General features: G+C 41.9%; 1 protein-coding gene across 11 annotated transcripts in view; it reads right to left on the minus strand.

The window, feature by feature from the left end:
* The window catches only part of MICAL2 (microtubule associated monooxygenase, calponin and LIM domain containing 2), a 152,030-nt gene that overhangs the window by 43,784 nt on the left and 86,649 nt on the right, over positions 1 to 21,597 (minus strand). Inside the window, exons 26-28 of one of the 11 annotated variants that reach the window (XR_014160775.1) lie at positions 19,429 to 19,481; positions 18,501 to 18,565; positions 17,327 to 17,566 (exon numbers count right to left, since the gene is read on the minus strand). The exons of 7 other annotated variants lie outside the window; for them this stretch is intronic. Coding sequence is in view for 2 of the 4 variants with exons in the window: in XM_081878740.1 (XP_081734866.1) it covers positions 19,441 to 19,481 (41 nt within the window). In the remaining 2 variants the exon portion in view is untranslated. Of the gene's footprint in view, positions 1 to 17,326; positions 19,482 to 21,597 lie in introns of those variants that run through there. 3 more of the 11 variants (XR_014160776.1, XM_081878740.1, XM_081878741.1) reach the window with 3 other exon arrangements.

The following is a 21,597-nucleotide window of genomic DNA, read 5'->3' on the forward strand; positions in this document are numbered from 1 at the left end:
CTGGAGAAAAACTTCTCCATACCTGCTTTCTCCATGCCATGTATAATTTTATACACTCCTGTCATGTCTCCTCTTACTCACATGGAGGCCTGCAGACTATTTTGGGGTGGGGATTCTGTTCGTCATTGCCTACTGGCAAATTCAGGTTTCACAGCTCCAATTCATCTAGCACTCTTGTGTGACAAAACCCAATCCCTGCCCCCACACCAGACTTCTGGAGACAAGGCAAGCAATGGGGAATGAACTAGAAAATGAGGGGAAACAGTTGCTTGACACAACATCCTATAACCTCTCTGTGCACAGAACAAATGCTCAATAAACAGGTTGTCTGGAAGCTTCCCATATATAGACTCTGACTCCTAGGGGCTGAGGCAGTTTTGGCCCCCCAAATATTTTCATTTTGAGGGAGCAAGGTCCCCTCGATGTTCAGAGGACATTGCATGAAGTTGCATTGTCTGAAGAAGCTGATGCCTCTGTCCCCGTGTTGATGGTTTCTCAAAGACCAACAGAGGAGGTCAGAACTCTTTGGAAATGTCAAGATGCTCAAAAGGTGACTTGGAGAACAAGTCCTCAGAAACAGTGTGAGTTCATATTAGAACATGCACTGTGAACTAATTGCACATTTGCACATGGAAGACAGGCTAAAGCCAAATAGCAGAAAACAGAAGCGTAACAGGCAGGGAGGAGGGTTGTTCACAAGGGATTATGACGCAAGCTCAAATGTTTGCCTGTGGGACTGTTTTGAGCAGCTGTTCCATGCCTATAATTATCACAGCACTCTCCTTGCATTCTCAAACTGCCACCCTACATATCTTTTGGCCCGTACACAAAAGGCAAGCTCCTGAAAAGCTCTGCAACTGACAATGGAAACCTATTGCCAAGCTGCCTATCTATAAGCAGAGCCATCATCTGGGACCGAACTGCAACTGTGACACTGACTTGTCCTTCAGATCGTTCATCCTTCCTCTCGCTACCAGTTTCCATTGAAATAAAGGTCATGATCGCAACAGGCTGTGGTATGGCTACTCTGGTCCTTCTGTTCACTGACCTCATGCAGCCAGACTCCTTGTTACAAGTACAGAAAATCTCAGCAGGTCACAGACAAACCCCCTCCCCATCGCTGGTTATTTTGATGCCTTCCTGCTGGCCTCTCCCTCCAAAAGAGAGACATAAAAGGGCTCAGTTTATAAAAACAGGTGAAAAAAGAAGAAGAAGAAGAAAAGGGGGGAAAATCAATTCTCAGTGGCAGATGTGATTTTCAAGAAAAGTATAACCTACTGTTCCAACACAATTAAGGAGCATCACTCACCAATGTTGAGCATGAACTTGATTCAGGCTGGAAAGAGTTTAGGAGGGTCTTTGAAAGACATTCATTGTCAGAAGGTGGGGTAAAAACATAGCCAATAAACTAAATATACCTGCACACTTCAGTTCCATTGAGTTCAATGTGCTCAATATGTCCTACACTTTGCCTAGATTGCATGGCTGGAACACTAAACCTCTACAGAACCATGATAGTCATTCCTATATTTATATTCTGCCTTTCTTCCATCATAGAACCCAAGGTGGTCCCCTCACATGTGAATCCCAGGAGGTCAACCATCCAGGAATCGACTAGTATTGTTTTGTGGGTAGAGTGAATGAGTGTGTAAGTGATTTCATAAAATAGCAGACACAGACTTGCTTCACTTCAGCAAGGTGAGGCCTCATGTGCTCTCACATCACACCATGGGACACGTCACTACCTATGTCCTGGTAGTATAAACCTCATTGAATTCAGTGAGTCTGCTGCTAGCAGAGCATTTGGAGTAGAGAGATCCAGATTAGGAAACACATGGCCAAGTACGGTACTCCTTAAAGAACCCAAGTATCTCTTTAATTGATTAAACTCTATAGAGTAGAACTTCAAGGATAGGAAATTCAGTTATTCAGACTGCATGCATTCATTTTATGGGCATATCACAACACTCATATAAATCTGCATTGCAGTGGAACACTGTACAGGTCTGGTTGAAAAGAATAGTGTAGTGCTGCAAAAGATACAGACAGCCAAAATAATCAGAAGCCTGGAGCACATTCCCAACAAGGAAAGTCCATGTTCCTTTCTGAGAGTTTGTGTTAGTAAATAAGGAAAATAAAGTTATATGAGAGTAGAGAACAGTAGTCAGAGTGAGAACCAAGTATTTCAGAAGTAGGAATTTCAAACTGTGCTGCAATTCTACAAAATTAGGCAAACTTGCACACCCATGCACATGTGTGCACATACTGATTTTGCCGAATTTTTGTAGTTTTTGAGAGCACAAGATACAAAGAATCAGAAGCCTGTCTGTCCATAAAATTACTAGCTACAGTATTGCTGTTTCCGCCCACTAAAAGCGACACTAGAAATTTGAAATGAGATCTTTATTGCCTCCTGCCATAAAGCCTTTCAGGACCATGGTAAACATGGTGAATAAATGAGAGATGACATCTCTCTGCAGGGAGGGAATCCACAAAGCTGTAAATATATTTGTCCCAGCAGGACAGACAGAAGCTGGGGTGCTAAGGAGATATTGTTAATTACTTTACAAAGACAGGGTGATTACCAAGAGAGCTGTGCAAATTGCACATAACATTCCTTGGGCGAAGGTTGCATTAAATCACAGACTGACTGTGAATTTTTGCATTACACTAATATGCAGAACAGATATGGAAGAGTGCAGAATATACTAATTGTATGCAGAGATTGGCCAATGGTAAAATGCATAGAAGATGACTTCTTTTTCTTTGGAGATCACTTGTAGCCATGTAAGATTGTCTTCCATAAACACGGTTTTGACAATGAGTCTATAAGTGACTGTGGAGGCCAATTCTGGACCCACACGTCCTTCCACAGTGGGGACATTGGTTCCCGGGCGGGAGTTGATCACAGTGTGGATTTGCCAAGCATGCCTTCCTCTTAGCATGTTTCTCCCTTGCATTCTGAGTTCGAGTGTCTTCAAAGTCCATGACACCTTTGGTGTCTTAAACTAATGTTCAAGTTACAGCAAAAATATGTTACTCTGGGATTGGTCTGAATGCACTCACTGGGCAGTGATTCTTCATTCTCACTTTCTATCAAGGCAGGTTGCCTGAAGCATACCTGGGACCTGTAAATAGTCTTGGCAAAGCATTCCTGCTCAGTACCCTACTTTTGTCTACAGTGACCAGGAGGTATGTCTTTCTGCTCCCAACTCCTCTCCTTTCCTCATATGTATATAGAGTCCAGCATTCAAACTGAGGCACACTGAAGTTCAGAGAACAAAGCTGAATTCATTGAAGATTTTTTTTTGGGGGGGGTCCAGAGATTTCTCAATGGTAAAGCTGTGGACTTCTATGCTCATTTTTTTTACTAGCAAATAAATACAAATACCACAAAGTGGTAATTAGGCTCCAGTAACTTTCATCCACCTGCAACGCGAAAGAGATTCAGTACAATCATTCGTGGGTTGAATTGGGGCAATGGGTTTTTGTAAGAGTTTGTCCATGCTTGCTCTTATCCTTCCATTTCCCTCTGGACCAAACCAGTCTCTAGTGATCAGTTGGAGCAAATGGCAATTCAAGTTTTCCCCGGATTGCCATTTGTTCCGAACTATTGCTAAAGAGTGGGTTTTCTTTTGGAAAGGATTGGGACAACCAGAAAACTCGGCCCATGCCTAGAAAGTGTGGGTCAAGACGAAAAACACTCAGACCCATGCTTTCTAGGCATGGCACGAGTGGAAGTGTTGCCAGGGTGTCTGGATCACGTCACAGTTTTGTGCATTCCCAGTTAATTTTGTCATTGTCACTGTCTTGGTGCTCTCTGCAACGCCCATTTCCAGTTGGCCTGGGGGGCGGGGCTCAGACTCACCCTGAACAGCCAAAAGGGGCTCCTGGAAGGCCACTGGGGCATTGCTAGCACAACTCTTGGTTTGTGGCAACTGACTAAAATGTTTCAAAATATTTTAAATGGTTCTAATTTTAGTTCCTCTGTTTTGTTTTTGTTGGGTTGGTGTTGATTAAATGTTTAGAGTTGGTGGTTATTTTAATTTGGGTATAACTGTAAACTGTTTATTATTGTTATTGATTTCTATTGATTTATTGGTTTGTTTGTTGCTTGTATAGGATATTTTGTTTTTTAATGTTTAATGTTTTGTTGTGTTTTTATATATGATGTAAGCAACCCAGAGTGGCTGGGGGAACCCAGCCAGATGGGCAGGATATAAATTAAATTAAATTATTATTATTATTATTATTATTATTATTATTATTACCCCTTTGCTTGCTGTCTACACCTCACCTGCAACTCAAAATAACATGGATGAAGTGAACTGTAGTCTTCAAAGGTTTATCCCAAAATAAATATGTTGATCTTCAGGGCAGCCCGAGATTTTTTAATGGTTCTCATTCAAAAGGAGACCAAAGCCCATCTAGTTTGCACTGTGAATTGTCTACACTGACTGGCAGTGATGCTCCACGACTTCATACAGAGGATATTTCCAGTTCCACATGTAGATGCCAAGTGCTGAACCTGGGACCTTTTGCATGCAAGACAGATGCTCCCTCTCTTTCTCTCTCCCTCTCTCTCACACACAGGCAGGTTCAGGCTTCAATTCTACACTTGCATGGGGAAAACAGTTCTGTGTAAGGATGCAGCTGGGAATGGAGTGTTGGGAAGGGAAGAGGAAATAAATCAAGCAGCTGAACGGAGGAAGCCCAGCTGAAGGCAGGAAAATCTAGATGGGAAAGGAAGCAATATGGTGCAAGAGTGATGCACAGAGATCTGTGCTGCACATGGATTGTCTTTCCTGCCAGACTTCCAGGTTTCTTCTTTCTAGGTTTGTGGAGAAGAAACGTTTCCTTTGTGCTCCTTGTATGCATTATATTGACTGCTAATGTCACTTCTCCATTAACATTGGAGAGCAGGAAAGGAAGGAATCCACTTACATGTAACCTAAAGTGAATGAGCCCCATTCCATTGGATGGAGTATCAGGAGACTTGCAACAGAGACTTGTATAAGTCAGACAGGATGTATCAGTATAAGCAGGCTTCCTCAACCTGGCGCCCTCCAGCTTTTCTAGACTACAACTCCCCTCAACCATAGTCAGTATAGATTCCTATGTTACAGGTGTGCTGGCTGGGGCTGATGGGAGTTGTAGTTCAAAACAGCTGGAAGGTGCCCGGCTGTGAAAGAATGGCAGTATTCATAGGATTTTTATTCTTCTTTGCACATGTGATTCATTCATGTGAAAAGTACATTCTGTCTGCTTTGAACATCAACTCAACTGGTTTCTAAGGCACTTGTTCATCCCCTGGGTTGAGGTCCCCACTGTTTTCCTGTTGCTAACACACAAGCTTTGCTTACTTTACACTGAAAAGGCTGAAAAGAAGCCAAGCACACCCAACAACAACGAATCACAGCGCAAAATGTTCCCTTGTACAGAACAAGCTGGAGCAGGATAGGGACTGAAAGAGGCACCATATTTTGTTCCCATCAAAAGGAGAACAATGCAAAGCAATGTTTTACTGCACTGGAAAAAATGCAGTTTGTGACTCTTCTGTGGCAGCATGAAATATGGAAGCAGATCACTTTGAGCACACTTTGCAGAACCACCAGAACACTGAGTGAAGAGGCTGCAACAGGGCTGGGATAAAATGCTGTCATTGCCCCCCGCCCCCCGTCATTTGCTATCTCACTATGAAGGCAAGGATGGATGAGGATACAGTGGTACCTCAGGTTACAGACGCTTCAGGTTACAGACTCTGCTAACCCAGAAGTAGTAACTCGGATTAAAAACTTTTCCTCAGGATGAGAACAGAAATCGCACAGCAGCAGCGGGAGGCCCCATTAGCTAAAGTGGTACCTCAGCTTAAGAACAGACCTCCAGAACAAATTAAGTTCTTAACCCGAGGTACCACTATTTCAGGGGTGGGGGAGATGCCTCTTGTTATTGACAACCTTGCTGCTCTTGGGGAAAAAGTTGTTGCTGTTGTTGTTACAGCACAACTCATAAGGAACATAAGAATATCCTGAACACAAGAGCACTCTGTTCACCTGCGATTCGCAGCAACTGGTATTCAGAAGCATATTGCCTCTTTTCAGTGATGGATGACTGGGTACCCTTTTCTTTCTTGCATCTAAAACACTCCTGGAATGAAGCTACACCATAACAGAGCATTATTATCATGAAGGGGCTTCAGGGGTGAGGGTGGGGAAAGTGTCTACTCAACCGGGAGGTTTTGTTTGGTGATTCCTTTGCACCACTGTCACACCATCAGGCCACAATATAGGAAGTTTTTGTTCAAAGAGAAGGAGGTATGTTTTGCTACCCAGGTGTTATAACCAAAGCAAAGTTCTGTTAGCTGTGTCAAGAGATCACGACACAACCTACTCCTTTTAGGAAAAATACAGAGCCTCGATATTCTATGCAGACCCGATCAAAGATGGACAATACAGCTGACAGTGGAAACACAGAAGCAGAAAAAGAACGGAGTGAACTAATAACACTGGGCAACAATTTTTTACTTTTTGAATGTTGTCTAGATTTCTACAACTGATTTAGGGCACTTTTGCACTGCTGAATCAGGAAATGGCATCCGTTTCTCTCCATCAGGTCAGGTTTTTGTGCTATGTTGATTTGAAAAAAAATCAGATCTTGTGACAAAATCGATTACATTTTTGTGGCATTATCAGCTGATTTTCATCAACACATATCATCCTAAATATGTTTTTAAGAGAAAAAAAATGTTTTTCCAACAACATATATTGATTACCTGATAGAAACATCGATTACTGTAAACTGAATGGTGGGCATTGATAAAGGTAAGTACACGTAAATTGCATGTTGCTTCACCATTTTTCAAACTTCAGGGCTTGAACTTCCGTTTCTTGGAACTCCTGGAATGCTCAGCGGCAGGGAGGTCTCTCTTCAGAGTCCAACAGTAGTCAGCCATCATGACTGTGTCCCAGCGACCCTGATACCTGGTCTCCATCTCTTTCATGTCCTGATGGAATCTCTCCCCCTGCTCGTCACTCATTGAACCTATTTTCACATATGGACCAGGAAACCGGTCCATATGTGAAAATAGGTAGTGCATCTTGATGCTCATGTTGCAGCCCAGGTTTCTGAAAGCAGTCAGCATGTTGTTGACAAGTTCTGCATAGTTTCTGGCCTTATTGTTGCCCAGAAAGTTCTTCACTACCAGAACAAATGCCTTCCATGCTTCCAGTTCCACTTCGTTCATTGAGTTTCCGAACTCTGGATCTCTGATGAGCTGACGGATCTGAGGACCGTCAAAGATGCCAGCTTTCAACTTCTCCATGGTCAATCCTGGAAAAGCCTGGCACAAGTAAGTGAAGCAGTCACCATCCTTGTCCAGAGCCTTGGTGAACTGCTTGATTAAGCTGAGCTTGATGTGCGGCGGTGGGAAGAGTATTCTGTCTCTGTCCACCAGAGGGTCGTTGATGACGTTCCTTTCTTTGCAAGGCACCAATTCCTCCCGCACAGGCCAGTCCTTCTTCGTGTAATGCTGAGCACGGTCCCAATATCCCACATGCACAGAAAACATGGGTACTTGGTGAAGCCAGACTGTTGTCCCAACAAAAAGTTCACCATCTTCAGGTCAACACAAATAAACCATTTATGCTGATCATAACCAATTTTCTCCAGGACATACTTCACTGCTTCATAGTTCTCCTTCAGTGTAGTCGAGTGAGCCAGGGGTATAGAGGCAAACTGGTTGCCATTGTGTAGCAGAACACATTTCAGTGATCGCTTGCTGCTGTCAATGAACAGTCTCCAATCTTTGGGTTCATACTGTGGCACTCCAAGCTTGAGCAGAAGCTGCGCAATATCTGCACAGTACACCAAGTCCTTCTCTTCCGAGAAAAAACAGAGGTACTCTTGATGCCTGTTGCGGAAGAAGCTGATGCGAGCACTGTCAGAGAGGAGGTTTTTTCTTTCAATCTGGATGCCAACAGTTTGGCAGAGTCCTTTGACAATTCTTCGTGGGGCGGCTGCCCCATTAACTTAGTTTTGATCCCCCAACTTTATGCTTTGCCGCACCAATTTATGGAAGATTTCGAGGTTTTATGACTTCAAACTGATCCCTTTTCGACATAATCACCCAGAACTATCAGACCTGAATACTTCTTGTCATTAAAATAATCATTTCCAATCAAAACAATTATTCGACATGGCATGTTACCCCCACCAACTTCTTCTAAAATGCTCCACACAAGCGTACATGTGAACAAAAACGTAAAAAAAGACATGTGGCCATAGCTCAAAAACTTGACCTGATTGAGCAAAACCAATGTGATTTTTGGATTCAGCGCATCAGATTCATCCTAAATCAACTGAAAAAACGCAGACAACAAATTTGTTGTTGATCAGTGTAATTAACCTGACTTTTTCACGTTTTCCTTCATGAGTAAGTTTCATTGGAGGCAGATAGGCCTAGAGAAATACCAGCACAACTATGGAACTTTGTCTCCCGAGGAGTCATTTCAAATTCAGTTGGGTATGGATTGCAACCTAAATCCCAAGAACATCTGAAGAGGTCCCAGATTTATGTCCCTTTCATGTTGAGAAAACAACCTACTTTTTCAAATCTTTAGTCCAACCTTATTCCACTAAGAATTTCACCCTCAAGGCATTGCTCTGGGAGAGCCAGGAGATTCAAGCTAAACTCTTGCGGAATACACCAAGAAAGGGGAACTGCAGTTCTCATGGAACAGATGCTGGGTTCCTGTAAACATTGCAACTTAGCCAACTTAAACAAAAGGTTGGATCCTGCAAAGATCTGAAATCCTTATCTACACGCAACACAGCAACAACAATAAATCAAATTAGCTATTAATCTGGATGACAGCCATTTGCCCTTAGGTCCAGCTGTTGAAAGGAAAAGGAATATTTAAAATAAAAAATACATATATTGAGGTAAAAACAAAATCAAAATAAACTCAGGAATGTTCTTCTCTTCTACACAAGTAGTCCCAGAAATATATTAATTCAATTCCTAGAAACTAGGGATGGAGGGAATCAATTCAGTTCTATTCACATTTTAATCTAAACCTAGCTAATTGGTACTTCATGAACTAATATGCCAACTGAAAACACAGATATCCTTCAAAATTCACACTTGTCTAAATTTTGCGATTGAGTTCTCCAAACAACTAAAGGGTGGAATTCAACACCACACAAAGGAGATCATTTCTGCTTGCCCCATGAAACAATTTCTCCTCTCCTCTCTCCTCATGCTGTTCTGGAGGGTGTGTGTGTGTGTGTGTGTGTGTGAGTGAGTGTGTGTCCTAATCCTTTTAAGCTGATTTGGGGAGGGCACAGGGGTATGTGGGGAGAGGAGAAGCAGGGAGTCCCATTGCATGAATACGGCTTATTGCGCTGGCTTCCGCTTGCACAACTTAGTTGAATCTGGCCCAGCTGAATCTACAAAAATGCACTGCTTTAGAGGAATTTGCTTGCAAAAATATGTATAGGTAGGAGAAAAGTGCACTAAACTACTGAACAATTTTCATGGGGTCTTGGGGAGGGTAAGAGAAATGCAAAACTGGTGTTGAAAGTGGCAAATTGAAATTGAGATTAGAAATAATAGAAATTGAGACAAACCAACATTGACATTTGCCCATCCATACTGGAGACTTCAACACAACATCTCACAGCCAGTCCCTTCCTATCACGTGGCTGTGCACCAAATCCCACAAAAAGGCCAGCCCAGATTACGCCACCCACAGTGCTCCAGACTGCCTTGAGAGACTTTTGCTACTATTTGTGGAATTTTCTGGTTTGCACTAAAATCACAAAACTTGGCCAGATGGTTGTTTAAGATCAATGTAAGGGGGAAAGCCTTCCTAAGGGCCTAACTACACTACATGTTAACAATGTGATTAAATCACATGCACTGTGATTGGTAAATTAAATGTCAGGCACAATTTCTATCAAAATCATAGCAGATGAGGAGGGGAGGTTTAACACTTCCCTCCCCAGCCACAATGTGTGTGCAATTTGTCTATTCCACACACACACCCATGCAGAAATTAGCACAAGGGGGAGAAACTCCCTTTCCTGTCAGTGAAAAGATTTGGTGCAACTTTTCAGGGAAATGGAGAGAGGGGCTGAAAGCAAATTTTATTATTGTTTTGGCTGGAATAAAATCTTCATTCAAATTGCCAGCTGCTTACAGGACTTAAAACTGCGGATTTATCTACCGGTATAAACTGACAATAAGAGGCCAAAAGAAAAGAAGGCATTCTCTCCACCGTATCCAAAATATCGAGCCACTTTTGTGTCCAATGGGACACCTGTTCACACAAACACACAGTAAAAATTAGGAATTGCCTTTCATTTTCCAGTTTTCTCAGCTAAAGATCTCTAGGATAGGCAGCAGGATGAATAGCGGTTCATATTCATCTCTTGCCAGAAATGCTGCTTACTATACCCTGGAGGCTGCAGGCATGCTGCGAAGATAGAAGGCGTTAATCCTTGAGTGGAACTTTGCAAGCCAAACCGGTCGCTTAATCGTGGTCAGGGTGTTTGCCAGTTTGCCAGATGGCATATTCCAAGAATATCTGCTCCTAGAGTGCCAGCCAACTGGAACTAGAAAAGCCAAACACACAAGCCCACTTACCACCTCCTTAGCTTGTGTTACTCCACAGTAATTTAGCACTGACAAGAAAAAAACAACCACCCCTAAATGACTCTTTAATATTCCTTGTAATCTAATGTTTTAACTAGCACTTGAAGACAGGAAAGGCTGGGCATGAAATCAAGGCATCCTATTTTTCTATTGATAGAGGAAGGAAAATATCCCCACGACAGGACATTTTTCACCAGAATCTCTAGATTCTTATTTACAGGTTTGGTTGTAGAAGTATAATTTCTTCTTCTTCTAAGAGCTGTTCAACAGATGGCCAATGTTTACTTTCCTAATTCATTTGTCACATTCTCTTCCCCCCAGGTTCTGATCTTTCTGGAAACCTTGTAATGGTGATTAAGTGATAACTCGAAAAACAGCTGTACAGCATTGCCTAGGACTCTGACAGAAGTAAACCAAGTACATTACACAACGGTGAGCAATACCTAGTACAGGGGTTGTTAATGTGCTTGCGGGCACACAGGTGCCCCCATGGGTGTAGCCAGGATGGGGGGCAGCCCTTTTGTTAGGGGTGCAAAACCTCAACTATGTATTTTTATTGATTTAGTGGGGGCAGCTGCCTTTCCTTGCTCTCCCTTGGCTATGCCCACGGCACCTGCAGAGACATTCCCTGGTGCCCATTGGGGAATGTCCCCCCTCTGCTTGATGAAAGAGGCTTGAAGGCAACAGTTTTTGGTACCCAACACAGTTGTAGTATGTGCTTTGTTGCGCGCTCTCTCTCTCTCTCTCTGTGTGTGTGTGTGTGTGTGTGTGTGTGTGTCTGTGTGTTGCTCATGTAATTTTATCCAATTTCCAAATGAGCCCCTGGGCCCAAACAGCTTGGCGGTCTCTGAACTAGCATATTGCCATAAAAGTTAATTTCATAGCATGCCACAATGAGGGAAAAGTAGCTTTTTAGCTGTATTTTTAATGTCAGACAAGGGTCAGGAATCACGACTCCACAGAGACTTGCCGAATTTTACTTCCTATTTGGCTGATTCTGTTTACAAAAAAGAAGAGTGGGGGGAAAGAATTGGAAACTCGAGAAGTGTTATGCTGGCCCTAAGTGTACACATCTAACGAGGCTGACATTATCCTCCCCATTTCAAAGCACTGGCTTCCCATAGATGTTTTCAAAGCAGTTTCTCGGCATCAAGTAGTTGGCCACTGCCCAACCTTGAGAGAAGTCCACAGTTGGGCAGAGGACCAAACCACCCTTCTTTTAGGGCTAAACTGCATGTGATGGCAGCAGATCTATGTGCAGAATCAGGCCAGCTGCCCAGATCCCTATCAAGTGACAGGACAAGGAGAAAGATCAAGCCTAGCAGAGGCGGGCACCAATGAAGTCGCGTCCCCTCCTCCCTTCAAATATTTGAAGCAGCTTCGCTAGAAGAAGAATGGTTGGGAAAGAATGACTGTGGGTTGGCTGAGCTCCCCCTTGCCCCATTTTTAGGAATGCTTCCATCCTTGGCTAGCCCCTGCTGGCCCACTGCCCAGGGGTACCTCGATTTGGATGTAAAACTTCGCCCAGCTTGTTTACAATGGGAGGGAAGCATCTACTTACCTTATTGCAATTTGAAGGAACACTTGTGGTTTGTAACTCTAGATATGTTTATGCAGGTGAGAATGCAGAGAATCAGGGGCGAAAAGATACTCTAAAAACCTTCACCGCTGTGCAATTAGTTCACTCAAAGTCTAACCCATAAAAATTGGCAGGCCCGATCTGCGAACTATTGACTCTCCCCCTCCCATTTCTTTCTCTCTTTTTTTGGGTGCTGCCCCCAACTCTTAGGTGAAGATTTAGGGGGCACAAGAGGCTGGAGTGGGGAATTCCCTTAGATGAGGGTCCTTTCCTCTTGAATACATAGTAGACACCAGCCACTCTACTTACCCTAAAACAGAAGAAGCGTTCACCGCAGAAAATTTAAATATTTCCTAAACAGCAGCCATTTATCAAAGTGTTATTAGAAGCCGGAGTGAAGGAGGATAAATAATCACACACTTAACGTGCTGCTTTCATTCAGACACAACCATTACACAGAATCATCAGAGCAATCTATGCTAGTCTGGGACGTTAATAGCTGCTGTCACAGCCTAACAAGCATAGAACTACAGCGTCCAAGGCCGTTACAGCCAGTGCATGATAAGAAGCCAATGAACAGCCATCAATCATTACTGGACCGAGAAATGTCAGTTTAGCCACATCACTCAACACTATAGGAACACCAAAACTCATTGACAATGTCACACACAAGGGGTCTCTAACTTGGGACTCTGCAGCATGATTCAAGGGTCTTGCTCTGGCTTGTGGGCCCCTGGTGGAAGTGATTTTTTCATGTGGCAGAGGGACTTCTTGGTAGTGGCGGCCACCCTGTGGAGCACCCTCCCATCAGATGTCAAGGAAATAAACAACTACAGTGGTACCTCGGGTTACATACGCTTCAGGTTACATACGCTTCAGGTTACAGACTCCGCTAACCAAGAAATAGGGCTTCAGGTTAAGAACTTTGCTTCAGGATGAGAACAGAAATTGTGCTCCGGCGGTGCGGCAACAGCAGGAGGCCCCATTAGCTAAAGTGGTGTTTCAGGTTAAGAACAGTTTCGGGTTAAGTACGGGCCTCCGGAACGAACTAAGTACTTAACATGAGGTACCACTGTATCTGACTTTTAGAAGACATCTGAAGGCAACCCTGTTTAGGGAAGTTTTTAATGTCTGATTTTTTATCGTGTTTATAATATTCTGTTGGGAGCCGCCCAGAGTGGCTGGGGAAACCCAGCTAGATGAGTGGGGTATAAAAATATTACTATTACTATTACTATTACAATTATTATATAGTATAGCAAGCACCACTATAGAAGGCAAGTTTTAGAGGACCACATAGGTGGTAGGCACACATGCAAGAACCAACAGATGTGTTGAACTTATAACAATACTACTTTGTAGATAATTAACTGAACATGGCTTCTGTCTCAAAGCATCACTGAGGAAACTTTTGTTTAAGCCACTATTCTTGTTCTCTGTACAATGCTGCTGTAAGAGCTTGGATCTTTTTCTTCTCTAACACAGAGAATTCTTTTTAAAAAACAACAAATTGCTTTTTGGTGATCTGGGAAGGCTTTTACTTCAGGGAAATACATGAACAACAAACAGCAAAATTAAGTGAAGAGGAATAGATTTGGAGCAGAACTTGCGCAGAAAATTAGTTGTGGGTGAATTAATTTAAGATTAACTGATCTGGGCGAGATATTAATTTGTAATTTAATTTGATACCATTCATGGATGAATCAAAGTATATTTATTAGAGGATTAATTTGGATGGGAAATGAACTGGCTCGCCTTCTGTTAAACAGGTGGAATTAAATGAGTGTTTTAGTGTTTTGAGGCTCCGACACTCTGCCTCTGCCATACTCAGAAGGCAAGCTGGTGTGAGTAAGCTTGCTCCCACGAAACTGAGACATTGCTGTTTTGTTGCAATAGCAAATCTGGGGCCAAATGGGTAGTTCACTACTGGGGCACCAGATTCAACTTCTGCCTTGCACTCTGCTTGTGGTCTTAGGCAGCAGCTGTCTAGTCCAGTACACTCGGTGTGTAGTTGTGATCAGCCAAATGCCTTAGAAATCTCAAAAGCAGTGGGGCATGATAACATACTATGGTGAAGTATATTGCATTTCTGCTTAATTATAGTAATAACTGATAGTGATTATCTTAAAATTTGAATCCGTGCATATACATATATCAGCATATGCAAATTTTATACATAATTCATGTGGCCCTTTGGCAGGAAGGAAATGGATCAGTAAAAAAAGAAAGAAAAGAGGACTAAAGTGGCCACCCAGACCTCAGAGGGCACCAAAGATATTAACAGGAAGAGCACCAGAAATTTATGGAGAACTGAAATAAAGGCCCTTAAAAGCTGCTCCATGCGATTTGTGATTAAATTAAAAGAAACTCTGGGAAATCTTGTATTAAAAACACATGAAATATGAGAACCAAGCATAAAACGCTTGGGCACTCAAAGTTCTGTTTGGAAAGCAATTTAAGAGACAAGAGGGAGATGGCAAGTTTTTCAAGTAATACTGAGCAGATAGCCAGTGTGAAAGAATAAGATACAGTACTTAACTTCAATACCAAGGCACACATAGCTATAGTTTATTATTGTGTGCCGAGAAGTGGTGGTGTATTAATTCTCAATACAACTTTATTGTTACTTGTGAACTCTTAAAGTCACCTTGGGGCTCCTTGGGATCAAAAGACAGGAAAAGGAATGTAATAATAAAGAAGACATTGAGGCATTTGAAGGCGGAACAGTAATAAGGCTGGTTCCTGCTGAAAGTGCTTGTGGTTATTTATAAAGGCAAAATGCATATACCTCCCAAATTCTCCAAGTTCACTTCCAACTGTCCAAGAGCTTCTATGTTTATGTAAGCAAAGGTTTAGGGTGGAGTGTTTCACGGACAAGGGAAAGGGGGAGAAAATAGTTATGGAAAGAAATCCAATGTATACAAGAGTTATCTACAGTGTGGTCTAGTCAGGGCTTATGAATTATAACTTTGATAAAGTCATCCAGATGTTCAATTGCTTCTTGCTCTAGCACAGCTGATTTCAATAAGTGGTTTGGGAGCGAGTAGACTGTCAGTAGGGATTGATTGGGGAACTACACAAAAAGATAATAGGGTATGAATCATTTGCATATCAGGGATTGGAACCAACAAGGAGAGCCCTGAGGAAAGGGTGGGATTTATTACTGACACCTTTGCAGCAGTGAAGAACCTTGGGTTATCTAGATCAGGCATAGGCAAACTTGGCCCTTCAGATGTTTTGGGACTACAACTCCCGTCATCCCTGACCACTGGTCCTGTTAGCTAGGGATGATGGGACTTGTAGTCCCAAAACATCTGGAGGGCCGAGTTTGCCTATGCCTGATCTAGATGCTTCTAGAGTACAACTTTCTCTTCTTTTTAAAGTGATCCATAAGGCACCCTGGGAGCCTGTTTGACTGAAGACCAGGATCCAACTTCCTTAGATAAGAAACAAAACAACCAAACTCCCTTTAGATCTGACTATTGACCATGTTGCCTGGGTTTAATGGGAACTGGAGTCCAGCAGCATCTGGAGTCATGGGTTGTCTGCCATTGCCTTATAGCAGAAATACTTGGCAAAACCCTGCTTTTAAAAGAGTAGACTAATCCGAAAGGGAGAACCCAAAAGGAATTTGCTCCCCTTCCTCCTGCTGAAATTAACCAACTACTTGAGAGGGGAACAGCCTCAGAGAAAAGTGACGCTCCTTCCAGCATGATTTCCCTGCCCCTCCCAAGTATCACTCCAGAGATTTATTCATTCATTTCATAAAATTTATACACCAGCAGTTTTTACAAAAGATAAAGCAGTAAAACCAAGAAAAGATTACAACCCTGCTCTAAAACATACAAAAGTTAAAATACTAAAGCGGTTTAAAATAACCTCAACTTTCTAAACATCTGGGTAGACTTGTCTAAACAGGAATGTTTTAGCAGTAAAGTTAAGGTGTTGCCTGATCTCAAAAGGGCAGCTGAGGCTGCTCAGTTCCATTTGTCCCCTCCCCCCAATGGTAACTGGTGTAGTTGTGGAGAAACTGGCCCACAGAAACCAGCATGGTGTAGTTTCTCTGAGCCTCTGAACTGGGACTCGAGTTAGGCCAAGAGGAAGCAAACTTGGAGCAAGATTTCCAGCACAATGTAGACTAATAAACAGTACCTTTGCACCCACCATCTGCAGCCAAATATATTCCCTCTGTAGCACCAAGGCAATTCACAATTTAGGCATGTTGACACCTTCATTGCTCTGTAAAGGTAGGCACATCTCCAGGGGATATTCCCAGCAGCACAGAGCAATGTCCAGGTGGTAGGCATTGGTCTGCTAGGGTGGAGAAGGTTTTGTGGTCAGATGAAAGGGAGATGGGCCTTGTTTCTTCTTGGCAGAGTACAAGCACTCCCTGGTGTTCAAGTGATCTACCAACGGTAGAGACTGGACTATGTCCACAGGGTACTCTTTTCAAGTGCTCCCTTCTGGAGCCCATATTTCATTCCACTACACATATTTTCTCCCACTGTCCATAACCACAGTTTAGTATTACATCAGTACTCACTGTAACCACGGCTAAGACTAGTCAAGTATTCTCTATCTTGGGTTCAAAATGAGCACTGGAGGCTTGTTTCCAAACAGATTAAAATGGTGTCATTTGAAACATTATTTCACCCCGATTAAAGAGCGAGAAAGATGTGCTTCCACAAAACAAAATGAAAATGCAGCGATAAAGATGTTCTCAAGACCCAGATGATGAGCTGCAAAAAGCAAGTGAGCATGTTTCTTGCTTAATGAAGGTTTGCAGCTTCTAGGTTTTTGAGCTGCATTCAAAAATGTTACCATTCAGCAACATTTTAAATGCTACAGCATGGATGTTGAACTCCAACTCCCATCAATCACAACCGCTGGTCTTGCTGGTGGGGGCTGATGGGAGTTTTGAGTCCAAAAACATCTATAGGGCTCCAGGTGCCTCAAACCCCTGAACCATAAAGTCGGAAAATACAAAGTAGAGCATGATTTCCATCATATGAGAACCCAAACAGAGGCAGAGTTCGAAACGGTGCCTCGTCAGAGCAGAGTTTGTTTTCAAAGGAAGAAAGGAAACAATCATGTTTATAGAGAACTACATTTATTTGTTTACAGCCAGTCTAAAAAGTTAAACATTCACCGTGTGCAAAATACAAATTTCCATGTGATAGTTTTATTTATTTATTTTAGAAAATAAAGAAAGAAAACACCCTAATAAAAATGTTCAGTTAAGTTTCAGAGGCAAAATAAATAAATAAATCAAAAGTCTGAAAGAGTAGAAGAGGGACAGAATCCTCATTGGCATTGTTTAAGAAATGAAGGCTCTGCAACAGAAAAAAGAATAAAGTATAGCAAGAAACAGATAGAGACTTTGCCATCAGAAATCCCATTGATGAAACATGCAGGGAGTTTATGTTAGTCACAGCAAACAAGAATCATGCTGTTAATAAATGTAGATACACTTTCACAACCTTTCTTTTGGGTGGTGGTGAGAAACGAAATTTAGAAAACAAGATCCATCAGTTCTCTAAGTGAATTCCCCCCCCAGTGCTTTGGATAGTTTAAGAGCAGAATCTACTACTTAAGTACTAGATATATCATTTTTTTCTGAACAGGAGAAGCATCTCCCTTAGTCCTACTGTACAACTAGTTGCTTTCCTGCAATAGTAACATGATTATGCAAGAGAAAGCTTTCCTATAAGGGGCGGGGGGAATGCCCTTTCTGAGAACGACTCAAAAGACAGAGGAAGAATGTAATATTTTGAGAAAAATATTGGAGTATCAGCACATTATTGTCAGAAACAGCAAACCCTGCATTTTTTTTCAATCTTTAAAAATGGCTACATGCTCAAGTGTCTAAATAGTCACCCTTTCTCACAGGGTGTTGGGGCTCTGAGAATGATGTCACAGGCATTGTCCCATAGGTGCTAATGACAACACAACAACAAGTTTATCATGTGTAGATCTGGAATTGGGTGGAGCTTCTCTGACAGAACTATCTCACCTCAAGACACTGATGGCTGGGCACTGCCTTTGCTATAAGCAAGTTGGTGAGGTCAGTGAAGAGTGAAAGTTCTCCTCCATCTCCTTTCTTGACAGGAGTTTTAGCAGCCATTATCTTGCTTGGCCAAATTCTTAGCATGTCTAAGACATGGCTGGTACGTTCTTGCTATTTGCAAAGCTACTCTTGGCTAATAATAGAAGTTTAACCAGGCAGCAAAGTCAGTGGCATGGGTGCACCCTAAGAAAAATACATACATGTGGTGGCCATTTCAGGCACGTCCAAAGGATGCCCAATTGCCAACACACAGGTCGTTTTGGACCTGGAAGAGGGAAGAAGGGGGGCATGGCAAAATGGGCCGGGGCAAATTTATGCCTGCTCCGCTGACATGTGTGGGGGCCAGGAATGGAACCCCCACACTAAACGGTCATAGTCTGTACTGCATTAGCATGGAAGTGCTTTGAATGGTATATTTCAACAGATGCACCAGCATAACATATACAGTAACATTATCCTGGTGATACAGCAACATTCTTCTTACTATTAAGATTTATTTATACCCTGCCTTCTTCTATGATGGGACTCAAGCTGACTTACAGATATTACAGGTAACCTTGCATTTGCAGTTTGATGTTAAAAACAATTAAGGATTCACATTTTAAGGTTTTGTTTCGAAACACTTAGGACTCTGAAATGTCTTACTTGCTTATCAAATGAATACATTTAATACCTTTGCACATCTAAATTACTTTTGGTTCTGAGCCTTTAAAAGTAGTCTGTAAAGCTAGAATATAATTTACTATTCTCTTCTAGTATTTACTATAGTTAGAACTATAGTTTAGTGAGATCCAAGCAGACTCAAACCCTTCCTTGCACACTTAATCTTTTTCTACTGCAAATATGAGTCAATTTATGAAATTTATGAGTCAATTTATGAAACTTTAAAAAAAAAAATCCCCCCAACATACATGCAGATAGATGAGAGAAATTATGGGGGAAGGGATAAAAATAAACCATTTTTTTTTTCAAATTGTCAACTACAAGGCAGGTTAAATGATTATGCACAAACTTCTCTTTTAGTTAGCACACAAACTACTTCAAATGGCCTTTGTAACATTGGCAGAAAATATTAGGGATTAGTCACGGCACTCAAAAAATGATAGCAAAACAGTACAGTCATCTTACAGCAGAAATGGTTCAGCCAATGAGAGGATGTAGCACTGGAATGTTGAAATGAACTAAAGACAAGGTAAGAGAGTGGGAAAGAAGGCAGTCAAAACTAGCTAACAATAAAGCCTTTGAAAGAAAAGATTGCTAGACACAATCTAACATTGCAAAGTAGAGAAAAGTATGCTGAAATGAAATTGCCTGCCTTCACTGATAAAAAGAAGAATATTTAACAACCATTATCAGCTACATTTCAAGTATCAAATATATAGCAGTTACAGAAGACCCTCTGTTATTTCAAATCTCTTTTTGAAAATGAGTGTGACTCTGAACCATCACCTTGACATAAAGTAAACATGACTCAATTTATTTGAGCAAGACTTTGGACACACATTGATCACATATGGAGCCCCTTTTGTTTTCCAAACCCATCTTCAAACCTGCATTGCTTCTGTGGTAATATGAAGCTGACTCAGAAGCACCAAAGTGATCAAACATGTGATCATCATGGGTGGACATGTGTTCATCATGATGCCAAACACTGCACCAAGAAAACTGTGGCCTCCTGAAGTGGTGAAGTGCATGACCCAGAAATTTTGATTATCCAAGTATTTTATGACCAAAAGTGAATGGATAAATAAGGCAGAATTGTCTACCACCAATGTGAGACCCCTTCCAAGTTCATTGATAGTTTTAAAATACTAGTGCAAGTTACTGTACGTATAACTAAGCCGTTATATGGTACACTCTTGTCAAAATCTGATTTGCTTGAGATGTTGCTAATCTTAGGTTTAATTCTCAACCCTTTCTGCTCTTTACAGCAACCCATTACGCTGAAAATCATGAAACACCAAATATTACAGTTCCTACTACAACACTATTGTCAGGGTGTATAATGCTTTTAAAAAAACAACCCCATTAATTTTCATCAACTGCATAGAGTTACATTTGGGTAGATTACATGGTACCCTCCAGATAATAATAATAATTTTATTATTTCTACCCTGTGCACCTGACTGGGTTGCCCCAGCCACTCTGGGAGGCTTCCAACAAATATAAAAGCAAAATAAAACATCAAACATTAAAAACTTCAGATGTCTTATAGCTATTTATCTCCTTGACATCTCATGGGAGGGCATTCCACAGGGTGAGCGCCACTACCAAGAAGGCCCTCTGCCTGGTTCCCTGTAACTTCCCTGTTCCTGTTGTGAACTACAACTCCCATACCTCCCCCCCCCCCCAGCCAGAATGGCCAATGGTTGAATATGGCAAATGTAATCCACAACATCTGGAGGGCACCATAGACTGAAGACACACTTCTTTGCACTGGCCTTTGACACCAGAGATCTGTGTTTTCAGGACTCACCCTAGTCTCATGAACGTAGTATTTTAATGGGGGTTTTTACGTCTGAATTTTAACAGTCTTGTAAACCACTCTGGGACCTGTTAGGTGAAGGGTGGGTAATAAATTTAAGAGTAAGAGTAAGAATCCTGTCTTACATGAACAGTTGTCAAGGGGTCTTAAAGGTTGATCTACACTTTAATCAACATTAAGGATATTAATGACCTCACAACTGAACAGGTAGAGTTGTCTTTTTCAAAAAGTATTACGATTTGCAGATTGAAGCAATCCCACCCCCTTATTTTCTTTTAGCTCAGAGACTGCTCAGACACTTGAGATGTAATGAAACCAGGAAGTGCTAGGTACTTGGGGTTCCAATTACTTCTGCATCTTGATGTTGCTGTAAAGGTGATTCACAAATGTTTGGGTGCATAGGAAACAACTGAAAATCTTGACGTTTTCTCTCCTTGAGTGTTTGTGGTGACACACAAAATGGCGAGTGCTGCACACAGCAGTGAATGAATTGGAATGGCTGGCCTCAAGCAGGAAAACAGCATGTGCATGAGTTTTAAAGAGTCTTTCTGTGGCTACTCTGTGTGCCAAATAGCTCACTTTTTAACTAAAAGGAGCAAGTGACAAAACTAAATACAACCATTTCCTTCCGAACCCAACAGGCCTACACAAATTCTTGCCCATAAACAAATCCTTAATGGCAGTGCAGTAAGAATCAAAGGCTAAGTGCGCAATCCTATAACCACTTACCTGGGAGAAAAGCCCCATTGAATTCAGCGAGGCTGACTTCAAAATAGACATGTAAAGGGCTGCACTATAAATAAGAATACTGC

This window comes from Podarcis erhardii (genome assembly GCF_964252035.2).
Source record: "Podarcis erhardii genome assembly, chromosome: 1".
Lineage (NCBI taxonomy): Eukaryota > Metazoa > Chordata > Lepidosauria > Squamata > Lacertidae > Podarcis > Podarcis erhardii.